Here is a 12207-nt window from a genome sequence, read left to right as displayed (position 1 = left end):
TTCAAACTACATGGGAAAACCAAAATGCCATCAATGTTTGTACCTGGAGATGAGTGGTAGTGAGGTTCAGGTCATTCAAACGCCTCTGAGCTGCAACACCTGTAGAAATGCTCAGTAAAGTGGCTTTACTTTCATCGATAGCCAGAACTGACAATCGGATGTCATCTGTCAAATCCCAAATACATTTATCGCAGCCTGATAAGAAAATAAGAGAGCATAATTTTTTTTGGTGCTTGTGTCAGTTAACAGCAAATATCTTAAATTCATGTAGTAGTGCTCTTGTCCCATGATGTTCCCTCTCTTTGTCATTGATGGTTCCTGATGGAACCCATTTTTCTTTCACTTTCATCCTCCCACTTCCAAGGTCCCACAGTACAGTTATGACATTTCCAGATGAGCAGCACCAGATGGGACTGCTCAAAGAGGCTGCCACAGGGATTCTGTAATCAGTTGGGAAAGAGGGAGAGGTATATCCTGGCTATTCCCTAGGCTCTACATGTCTGTGACCTGAAAGACAACAGATGAGGGTTAAAAAAAACCAACTGCGTTTTGTCAGAACCCCAAGCTCGGTATTTAAAATTTAGTGGTTTGAAAAATAAGGATGTCTGGCACATGGGCTCTTGGCTGGCTACTTGATTATGAGGGCAACTTCTAAAAACACAGTTATAATGTGCTTGGAAAGTGCTTGTGCACTCTATCCTTACTCCTGCTAGTGATTGCAATGCCACCTGCCACCTTGTTTTTAGTGACACTGGTGCCATCACTAAATGCAAGTGACTTGGGTGAATGTGAAACACAGATTCCTACAGACACTTTTGCTTGATATTTTAACAGGTCCCAAATGTTTTCCTTCTGGTTGCTCTTCAGGCACATGACCCCTCTTCCTGGGAGTTGGTTTAGAAACCCATGTGTGCTACATGCTCTGCATTATATACGGGCATAAATACACTAACATTTAAAAAATACCTGTGGTTACCAGTAGCTACAACACAGTACTCCTGGAAAGTCCCCAGGCTTCCTATCATTAGAGTATGGGAGACAGTGGGAAAGGAACTGGCTGGTGGATATATGCCAAATTGTCAACAGCAACAATCTGTATGAGATGTTGTGCTGGCTTTGACTGGGGTAGAGTTAATTTTCTGCACAGTTAATTTCAGTGGCTAGTATGTGGCTGTGTTTTGGATTTGTGCTGAACACAGGGTTGATAATGTAGAGATATTTTTTTGTTGCTGAGCAGGGCTTGCACAGAGCCAAGACCCTTTCTGCTTTTTGTACTGCCATGCTGGTGATGAGACTAGGGGTGTGGTGGAAGGTGGGAGGAGACACAGCCAGGACAGGTGACCCCAGCTGACCAGAGAGATATTCCAGACCATGCGACATCATGCTCAGTAAATACACTGGGGGGAAGAAGGAGGAAGGGGAGGACATTTGGAGTGATGGCATTTGTCCTCCCAAGTAAACATTGTGCGTGGTGGGGTGCTGCTCTGCTGGAGATTGCTGAACACCTGCCTGCCCTGGGAAGCAGTGAATTAATTCAGTTTTGCTCTGTTTGCAAAAGTGTGTGTGGCTTGTGTGTGCACAAGTTTTCTGGCTTTTACCCTTCTGGTTCTCTCCCCGTTCCTGCTGGAGTGAGCGAGCAGCTGCGTGGTACATGGTTGATGGCTGGGATTAAACCATAACTAGAGAACCATAAATTATATGCAAGATGTCACAGGTAAAGTTGTGAGGGCAGATTTTAGGCCCAGAATATTATTTTGCAGGCAGTGTGTCTCAGTCTATGGAAGTGGCTTTGGTGAGACTTCCCTACTGCTCTGCAGCTTGTACTGGAACGTGCAGTCCATGTCACAGAGTTGGAAATATGCCTGTACTCAGACAAGTGTGTGAGAACATGCTCAAGTACTCAGTCAGCAGGACATTGTGTACATTCACACACTTAAGTGCCCTGTGGGACCACGGTCAAACTCCTGAGCCCACTGGAGTACCAAGCTCTTAAGTTAGTATTTGTAAGCTTCTAAATTTAAGAGCAATATTAATTTTTGGTGTTTTCATGATAAAGTTCTTACTGATGGTTGGGCAGTCTGTGTCAGTAGAAACTTCAGGACTGTCTGCGAGGCATTCTCCAGTCTGGCTGTCGCACATTCCCCCTCCACAGTTACATGCTGGGGGAAAAGGAAAAGGCATTTGAAAGAAGAATATTAAAAATGTACAACTTCCCCTCCCAAGACTAGTGAAATTATTGTACTTAGGATTGTGTGTGGATATTCAAACCAATATCAAGAACCTTTTGGACTGATTTTCCCTTCAATACATAGAAAAAGGTGTTTTTTACCCTGGTCAAATTTGAATGAATGAAATATGAAGTGGAAAACAAAATGAGAACACCTCTGCTGAAACTACTTGTTCAAAGCCTGGTTACAAGTAGAGTCAGGGAGGCCAGAGCTGCCCAGAAGGGCTATTGTGCATCAGTGTCTAGAGAGGGTGACATTTCATTCATTACATACATTCATTCATGTATTAAGAAAAGTGGGACAACTAAGGTTAATTATTAGCTACAAATCTCTCCACAGCCCTGTGGAATTTATCAGCACTGTTTCAGCCTGTCACTAAAAAGGCTTTGCAGCTATCAGGGATTGATAGTGGATTCCAGTTGCATTGTCAGCCTGAACATATCAAAAAGTAAATATCTCCTAGCACTTACAATGAAGAATAAATGACGTTTTACATTTTTTCAAACTTAAGAAAGCAACATTTTTATTGCCAGCACAAGTGGCTTTTTAAAAAGTCCAGTTGTTAATCTAACATCTCTAAACCTCTTTCAAGGTTTAATTGGCTTTTTAAAAGATATCATTTTAAAGATTAAAATATTCTTGGAACACTTCAATACAATAACAAAAGCTCAAGCAGAACATAAGAACAGCAGCAATCTATCTGAAATTTATTTTGCTCTTGTGATTCATGGTTTCAGCAGAACCTCACATAACAAAATATTTTACTGCCTTTTTATTGCAGCCTGTTCATTGTTATCTATGAATTGTCCTTGTATTTTCATTTCCCATTGCACATTTAAGGATTTGGGATACACATCATAAGGTCACCCCAAGACATCAAGTGAAAATTTGTAATACAACTTCAAACACAACATCATGCACTAATGTCAGAATAATTTTGTGTAAGTGGACCAGTGTTAGTAGAACTAATCTGTTTTTGTACTAATGTAAGACAGAAATTGGTTATGAATTTTCTGATGCAGTTGGTGTTTTGGCCTTATCACAATCTGTGCCTTCCAGTTTTTGGATCTATGATTATTTTTAATTTGTTATTTCTTTTTTTTTTAAGAAGTGAAAGAAAAGTATCAGTTGAAAATAGAGATTTCTTTTTACCTGTATTGTGGGGACTAGGCTATCGCCAGGTAGCAAGACTAAAGTTAAAAGGTTAAAATTTTGATGAGATAGGTGTCCAAGAAAATAAGATTGTGTATTCTCATTTAAATGAACACCCGTGAGTTTGTTACACAAAATCTTACAGCAAATTAATTTCAAAAGCAGTCTGGGCCATTTTTCAACTACTGGCTTAAGAGGTAACACATTTTTAGTAAGGAATTAAGACTTTCAATGTTGCCATGGTTTTCTGGTGGGGAAAGCTTCTAAATTTACCGTTATTTCTGAGGGACATTTGTGGAGAGCTTTGGTGTGTGGCTAAAGGATATGTGGTTAGAAAAAAAAAAATTAAAAGCAGCTGAAGACTACCATTCACAGCTACCCAGGTTTTGTCTTCCGTTCAAAAGAAAAAAAAGATTATTTTAGATTGATAGAGCTGTTTGTTCATTTAGTTCTCTTGCCTTTTTTTGTTTTATATACCCTTTGAGGCACTCTGTGGAAACCATGTATACAGACTGTCTTGATTCTTATACTAGTTTTGTTTCTGTATTTTCAGTTTAAAGAAGATATATGTCTTATTTCAGAATCATTTCTAATTGTTCCACAGAGCCAAACAAAGTATAAGCTTTCCCTGTGAGCTACACAAATAGTTTGAATATCATGGATGTATTGATGTACTGCAATCGACACAGTACTGTCAAGCACAGCACATTGTGGTGCTCAGCAGAAATGAAGATGAAATGAGAAGTGTGTAATTCTCTGAAACATAATACTGCAAAATCAGGATTCGCTAGAGTGAACTCCCAAGATTAAATTCACTTCTGAAAAGAGAAAAGCTGTACCTCTCACAACATATTCAGGTGCCCAAGCACTTTTTATTTTTAGCAGAGATCAAACATTGCAAGGAAATCTGCTAACGAAGAGAATTACCACGCTGATTTGAAGTCTGCGTGAGCAGCCTGTAGAGAGAAGACCTGTGTACCTCCTTAAGGGTGCCAACAAAAAACTGTACTGAGGCAATGAAAGTTTGATTTGAGTTTCGAAACTGTACGCTCAGAGATGCCTTCCAAAATCGCTTATTGCGTAACCTGCTCAGACACTTGGAATGCCCTGTAACTCTCAGACTTCTGGCAAAGTTACTCTTAGGTGCTTGAAGCTTTTGGCCATGGCCAGGGCTCGATTGCTGCGGTTTGCAGAGTTGAAGTGCTGGGTGTGTTTCTCCTGCCTCATGGAATTCAGGAGCCACAGACTGGGTCCTATCATTCCTTCCTCGAAAACTGCAGTTAAGTCATCTCAGGTGAAGTGAATTAGGTGATGAAGCTCATAAACAAGATTTCCCTTTTGCAACCTCAAAATCACAGACATGCTGAATTTCATGCATGTCTTGGCTACCTAAATCCAGCCAGGTGGTGAGTTTTGGGGCACGCCATTCCCTGCAGCTGATGTCTTTTTAGCTGGTTGGGATACACAGCTTTGGCTTTTGGGATCACTCTTCATGAGCACCATCTCTTCCTGTTCAGCATAAATGGAATTCAAGCACGTGATTTAGCCTGGAGATGGATACTCAAATTCTAGCTGTCACCAGAACATAAAACCAGAAAGGCCAGTAGTGGCATCATATGTGGTCCCCTACAAATGAAAATAGCAGCACAAAGGGCACTTGATAACAGAACATCCTCACAGCTTCCATTCTGTACGCCCCAAAACACTTTATAATAAGGTAGTAAAAAGCGAAGTCCAAGTGTACTGAGAGTTGCAAGAAGGATCAAGACATTGCTAAGTCCCTGGGGCCTGTAGCTCTGTACCTGTAGGTCCTGGAGCACTTCTGAGGTCCAAGTTGAGTGTATGCTTTGACTGTCTTACCTTTGAGTCAGGCTGAGGTAGGAATGATCTGTCTCCCTCCTTTGTGTTCTGGTCCTTGAGGGACCCCTGCCAAAGAGGCTGGGAGGGAGCCCCAGGGCCCTTGCTCGGAGCACCTGCATTTTGCCTTTAGCTGTGGCTGTTCCTAAATGCTTTCAAAGAGGATGTAAACTTGTCTCCCAGAGCCAAAGCAAGGAAGAAATGTATGAGGTCAAAGCCCTGTTTGGATCAAACTACATGTAAATTAGGAGAATAATTATATTAGAGGAGATAAAGCTTTGTGACCCCTCTGTGCAGGTATGTTTTGCTAAGGTGCTCTGGGTAGCACTTTACCAGACCCTGAAAGTACAGTCATCTCTTGTGTGAAATACAGTAACCAGCATTACACAGGAATTATAGGAAATGCAGAATATGTTACCAGTGTGGAAACTAGCAGAAAGTGAGTGGATATTGGGTTAGGACAGGAAGTATGATCCTGTTCCCATAAAACATACTTTCAAGTCTCTAAGCACCATCAGTTTGAATGGTCACAGTGTGGACAACCACAAAGGTGAAGACTCTGCCCAAAGAACTCTTAGGGACCCTTATTTAAAACAAGATTCAGGAGAACACTACAGTGCTTACATTAAACCTGCCCAGGTACTGGAGATGTTGGAGTCTGGGGTCTGCGACTTGCTCATGGGACATGGAAAGAGATATTTCCCTGGTGCCTGGGATGATTCAACCGAACAGGCATCCAAATTATCCCATCACCTGCCTCCCAGAGCCACAGGTGTCTGACAACTGGTTCAGGCATCTCTAATTTCTGGGAGATCATCCACAGACCACGCTGTGCTGCCTGTTGCTCAGCTCTGCTTTAAAAAGCTATAGAGAATACCTGTGCAGTTTTTAGCTAATCTGGCGTCCCCATAGTAGCCCGGAGCACATCGTTCGCACTTGAACCCGCTGGTGTGGTGCAGGCAGTTGCGGCACTGGCCGGTCACTTCATCACAGTCTTCAAAAATCAGATTTGGGTCTGAGTTGCCATTGCAGTCACATTTTTTACAAGTGCTTCCAATTAGCAAAGGGTTCCCATAGTAACCAGGGGCACACCTGAAAGGAAGAGCAACACAGGCAATGACGAGCAATGACATTCTAATCTGCAACACCTTTTTTTCTCTGACCTTATTTATGTTACCAGGAATTGATCACTGTCTGCAGCTTCTAATGGACAGAAGGCTAATTAGGAGCTTTACTCCTACTGAGGCTATTTTGTGCTCTAATCTCAATCTGTACCGTTATATATTTTTCCCTTCTTGAACACCCCTGATATCTCAAGCACACCAGTCTGCATTAATTTATTTTTTGTGTGTGTCTTTAGCAGTGAAATAATTTGCTCCCTATTGTTTTAAAATCTGTGACAGAATTACTTTGGCAGCAAGGCAGCTCTACAGTGTTTATTTTGGTCTCTTTCAGCTCTGTATCTCACCAACTATATTGTGTTATATAGGAAACTGGGGTAAGAGACTGCATTTCAGGATGCTGAAACTCAGAGGAAGTCCAGGCCTTATTTCTATTATAAATGTACATAAAAAGTACTGACCAGGAAAGGTTTATAGAAATACTTCTGTGGTGAGGTATTGGGGTGGTTTCTGGTTTTTGCAAATAGAATAGGCCCTGAACCAGACTCTGTTTTTCAGATCTGTTTGATGTTAGCTTGTTGGATGAGGGTAAAAGGCTGAGAGCAGTCACCAGGAAGGGAGGATTCCTCTCTTGGTTTGCATCAGGAGAGAGGGAGGTGGGTACCAAGCACCACAGCGAAGGCCTGAAATGGGTCCAAATTTCTTATCATGTCTTGTCATTTCTGGGAAGCATTTCAGCTGAGAACTTTCTACATCTTACATTGAGAGAGATGTTGATACTATAGTGGTTTTTCAGAGTATAGACACACTGGTGATGTGTAACATTCCTGGCTGATCAGTGGCTCTAAGCTAAGAGGTAGTAATAGATTTGGTTATTTGGAAAGAAAGTGTCTCAGTTAAAGATGTTTCTGCTGATATCAGGGAATGTGCTTAATCCTACAAGCAAGGGGAGCTTTTGCAAAACAACCATTAGGACAAGGAGATTGGTACTGGGGTGGGCATGGAGCGCTAATGAGAGTGAATCCTTGAGCAAGGGATTTTCTGGAGGAGTTGGCATCTGGAGCACCATGGAGCAGTGTTTGATGGACTGGAGGGATCACCTGGTAGGACAAGGGCAACCCACACTGTTCATGGTGTCACTGTCTGGTGGCAGGAGGGCCCATGAAGCAGAAGCCTGGAGTGCAGAGATCAGGGGACTCATACCCCAAAACTGGAAATGAAGAATTCCTACCAGAAGGGGAACAACTAGCTGGTGTAGCAATTGCTGGCTGAAGGAATTGCAGGATTGAATAGTTGCTGTGATGATTTAGGTAAGGTGTATTTATTATAGTTTGTTCTGGTTTATCACCACATTGTCCTTGTCTCCCATCCAAAGTCCTGTTTAAGATGCTGTTTTTTTTGTCCGTTGTTGGTAAGCAGGGAGGGTGAGCACTCAGGCAGTTCAGATTAATTTTCCCAAATTCTGGCTGGATACCTAAACCATGGCCTGTTGTCTTCTACAATCTGAACACAGACAAATCCAGGTTCTGCCATGTCTGAGCCATGAAAATGTGGAGGATCTGAAAAAAGCTTTGAGTTTTGATCTGTTCCTACATTTTCTGTTTTATTTTTTTTTTCATACAGAGAGTAATTTCCTCAACACTGCTTTGTTCATGTTCCAGTCCTGAATCCTCACAGTAGAAACACATAAAATTTTAAGCATCTTAATATAAACCACTTGGCTGACTCAAATACTGCTTTTGTCAATGACAAACGCTCTTTCTGTCTCTTTGCAGCACTGCCAGAATCTTTGGGGCAGATTTTATCATTTGAGTGACCCAGATGTAAAGAATTAAAGTGTGACCGGGAGTTCTGTGCACCCCTTGAAGATCTGTGAATGCAACACTGAGTGCAGAGTGCCATTTATGATTATGATTTGGTGGAACCATTCCCATGGGAGTTAGAGCAGGCAGTGATGGGAAAAGCTACTTTTCAGTCATGCCAGAAGTCTTGCTGTGGTTTTCTAAGATTTCAATTTATTGTTTTTCTGTAGTGAGGTATTTTCCAAATGATCATCTCTCTAATGTGGCCACCAAGTTCACAGAGGCCACTGAATAGGGCTGGGGTCAGACCAGCCTTTTGCTCACTGTTGCCCACATCTACCAACAACAGCATGCTACCCCCACCAGGCCTGCAATGTCTGTCCTGTCTCATCAGGACAAGGCCATTTCTTTCCCTTCTTTTCTGAAATATACTGTTCAGTTCACTTGCCAGGAATGTAGACAACACTTCCTCCCATCCCCACAGGTATTTTGTAAGTGCTGCTTTTTATGGCCATCTGAGGCACCAGAACACGTTGCCCAGAGAAGCTGTGGATGCCTCATCCCTGAAAGTGTTCAAGGCCAGGCTGGGTGGAGCTCTGAGCAACCTGGTCTAGTGTAAGGTGTCCCTGCCATGGCAGGGAGTTGGAACCAGATAATCTTTAAGGTTCCTCCCAACCCAAACTATTCAGTGACTCCATAACTCATTTTTATTAGCCATAACTTCTCATCTGGAGCAGCTGTTTAAAGCAAAAAAAAAACTTTTGGAGCTGAAAATAAATGTGTTACCTTCACTTTCCCCTTCCCTTTGCCTCTCAGTGTATCTCATAGTGCTGAGGCAGTTAACCTGTTTCGAATACTGGATAGAATGTGAGAAGAGCAGAGGCCACTGGCTGGAAATATACTGCTCCATCTCTGCACTTTATGGCCTGAAAAAGTTAAGAGGTCTGCAGTAAGTGTATTTTCCTATATTGTATCAATAAATGACCCTTTTTGGCTAAAAAGTAATATTTCCTCTCCCATAATAAAACTGCAAAGTTATCTTTATTTCATTTTGCAGCCCTAGTGGCTTCCTGTAACTATCAGTGAGTAAGAAATTCCTCTTAACTTCCTCTTCTCTGGCAATGCCAAAAGAACCTTTTCCATCTATTTGCTTTGGACACTAAAGTGTCATTTGTTCGGTTATCTTTTTTTAACAGTTATGCATTAACAAAACCTGGATTTCATCAGTTACCATCCTGATGCTTTAATGCTGAAGTCCGGGAGAAAAACGATTAATTCCTAAATTTCACTTCGGGAAGCTGGTTTTCTCAGTTTCTTGCAAGGGCCTCTGTGATTTCACGCCACCTTTTGCTGGCAAACATGAACTGGATAGGTTTGTGCCAAGCCTCCAGAACAGCGCAAGAAAGCCTCCTACACAAATGCCAGGGGAAATGGAGCAGATTGCCTCCTGGTGAGCTGCTCTGGGAGCGGTGTCCTGCAGCACACTGCACTGCAGTGCCTGTCGCCGAGTGCTGTGGAGTGCTGGGAGGGAGAGCAGGGAGCAGGATGCAGCCTTCCTCTTCCTGTCCCTGGGGACACGAGTTGTTCTTTGGGCTTCGGGAAGGGCCTGGGGCAATGACCCTTCTCTCTCAGGATCCCGTGCCAGCAAGCTGATTGCACAACAGCTGCAGTGGGAGAAGGGAATGGTGATAGTGCCCAATAGCACAGTGTGCCAAGTAGAGACTCGCTCTTTGGCAAGTGGGCAGGGACAAGCAATTCATCATCCAGCTTTGAAACACTTTTTGACTTTTCTGATACAAGTGGGAGTAGGACCAGGAGCCTACCAGAAGGCAAGTCCTGTTTGTCACTGCTTGCAGCTTACCCCAGCAATTAGCCGAAGTTTTACTGTGGTGATGAGGACAGGCTGATTTCTTTCTGTAGCTTTTTCTGCACAGCTTTGCCTTCCTTGAGACAGATGCACTGTGTCAGGCTGGGTAGTGGCCATTAGAAAACAAAGCTGATGCTATTTTCTGCTGTTTCTATGCTGCTGCTACCCATTTCTTGGGATTTGTGTTGCTTGTAGTCTGGGTTGACATTTTAATAACCATTAAGAAACCTCAACGACCTTTTAATTGTCTGCATTATCCTTTGTGTATAAACCTGACATTTTGAAAGAACAAAAGAATACAGTCGTGGGCCTGTAAACAAGGGTGGGTTTTTATTTTTGTGCCATCTGCTTTCACTGTTGCTGTCATCATTTTAGTGATGTGGAGGTAATTGATGTTTTTGCATCATCTGTAAGGGGAAAAGCCTTTACTCACTGTTCATCTTACCTTTTCATATTGATTTCTCTTTGCATCTTAAGCATCCTTTTTTCCCTTCTCTGACTGTTACATTAAGTATCATTTGAATTCAAGGCTTGCCCATTAATGACAGTTAACTAAAGACTTAAACACTTCAGGGGCTTTAAGGGAAAACAAAAGGAGATGTTCAGGAAGCCGTTGTCTGAGCCATCCCATATCCCTCAGTGTTTGTGTGAGAGGTTTTTAATTAATTGGCTGTTCAAGAACAATTTCTGAATTATAATCAGGTCCCTGACATTCATTGAAGCATAATCCATATGTGTTCATAACAAGTAAGACAGCATCTTACAGCACATGAAGTTATATTTCTGCTGTATAGTTCCATTTATTTGTATCCTTTGTTATTCAGAGAATATTTACTGGAAATTCTTTATGGACATAAGGGAAAGTTGAAAAGCAACACTGGCCTATGGTTGTTTGCTTGACTTTATTGAATTATGCCTGTGAAGTGTATTTAAAATGTAACTAAAAAAAGCTGCATCTGCTTTAAGAATTTGGCTTGATAGTGGATTTTCTCCTTTGCTTTTGTAAAAGTTATTTGGTAGAAACCTGCTACATATTTTAGAGGGGCGAATTGCAAGAGGCATTGACATGGCGGATACTTTTCACTTCATCTGTTGTTTCTGATTTGCATTTTATAGTATTAAATTGCATTCCTTTTAGGAAGATCACCACATGAAGGTAGACAAAGTGCAAGAACTAGATCAAAATACATCATATGTAAATGTCTGTCTTATGCTGACATGTGCACAGCAAATTTTAATGCTTTTCAGTAGGAACTGAATGAGATCATTCAACAGACATGATTCTACCTGATGAAAACAATGCATAATTTCTGCCCAGTATGGGAAAATTACCCCAAAAAATTCTGGACTTCTGTATTGCTGACCAACAAGTCATCCTATGAGTTTCTTACCTTTCACAGTTGGGTCCTGCATAGTTTTCCTTGCAGACACAACGCACACTTCCACTTTTTCTGTAACAGGAGACTGCAAAGCTGGAATTTTATTAGGATGAATAGTTAGAATACCAGGCAATGACAAACACTTGGGAATGTTTCTTTGTTACAGTATGGACATTTGTTGTCAATGTGAACTCTGGCTCTTGGTTATTCATAGCTGAATAGGTGTTAAGCTATTTGTGTAATTTACATTATACCCCTTCTTTAGTCTTTAAATTAGTTCAGGAAGCACTGATTAGTGTATAGCACTATGGAGCTATATAAATACAGATGTATATGTATGAAAGTTCTTGTCTTGCAGTGCAGATCAGATACATCTGCAGGTTTTGATACACACACTTTAGCTAAGGAACTTAAGATAAATATGTGTGTCACGTGAACCTAATTCCTTCCTGTCTATAATCCCAAGGGGTAAAATATTGTTTGTGAAGGACACTGCAATGAGCACTTCAGGAACTGAGATTCTGGAATGGATGCAGCAGTTTCCTATGCAAATCCTATAGTTTTCCTCAATTTCCAATCTGGAAGTTCCTAGTGGTGAAAACTGACCTCAGTAATGTTGTCCTCATTCACAGTAACTGAAGCTGCTCTACCATCTTTTCCAAGTAAGCTGGAAAGAGTCTGTGGCCTCTTCTGAGACCAACATGCCAAGTATGCTGATTGCAGTAATAGCTTGGGCTGTAATTTCTACTGCCATGATTCTAAATCATGGATTCCTTTGTTTTCTTATGTTTTCAGGATTTA

At 41.6% G+C, this 12207-nt stretch overlaps 1 protein-coding gene across 2 annotated transcripts in view; it reads right to left on the bottom strand.

The window, feature by feature from the left end:
• Nucleotides 1-12207, bottom strand: part of LAMA4 (laminin subunit alpha 4) — a 100086-nt gene that overhangs the window by 51578 nt on the left and 36301 nt on the right. For both annotated transcript variants that reach the window (XM_069010956.1, XM_069010957.1), the window contains exons 4-7: nucleotides 11419-11499; nucleotides 6115-6329; nucleotides 2064-2159; nucleotides 44-195 (exon numbers count right to left, since the gene is read on the bottom strand). In XM_069010956.1, the coding sequence (XP_068867057.1) occupies nucleotides 44-195; nucleotides 2064-2159; nucleotides 6115-6329; nucleotides 11419-11499 (544 nt within the window). The remainder of the gene's footprint in view (nucleotides 1-43; nucleotides 196-2063; nucleotides 2160-6114; nucleotides 6330-11418; nucleotides 11500-12207) is intronic.

Source organism: Aphelocoma coerulescens, chromosome 3, assembly GCF_041296385.1.
Source record: "Aphelocoma coerulescens isolate FSJ_1873_10779 chromosome 3, UR_Acoe_1.0, whole genome shotgun sequence".
Classification (NCBI taxonomy): Eukaryota; Metazoa; Chordata; class Aves; order Passeriformes; family Corvidae; genus Aphelocoma; species Aphelocoma coerulescens.
Note: the sequence above shows the minus strand (reverse complement) of the source record. Positions and strands in the feature narration are given on the sequence as shown.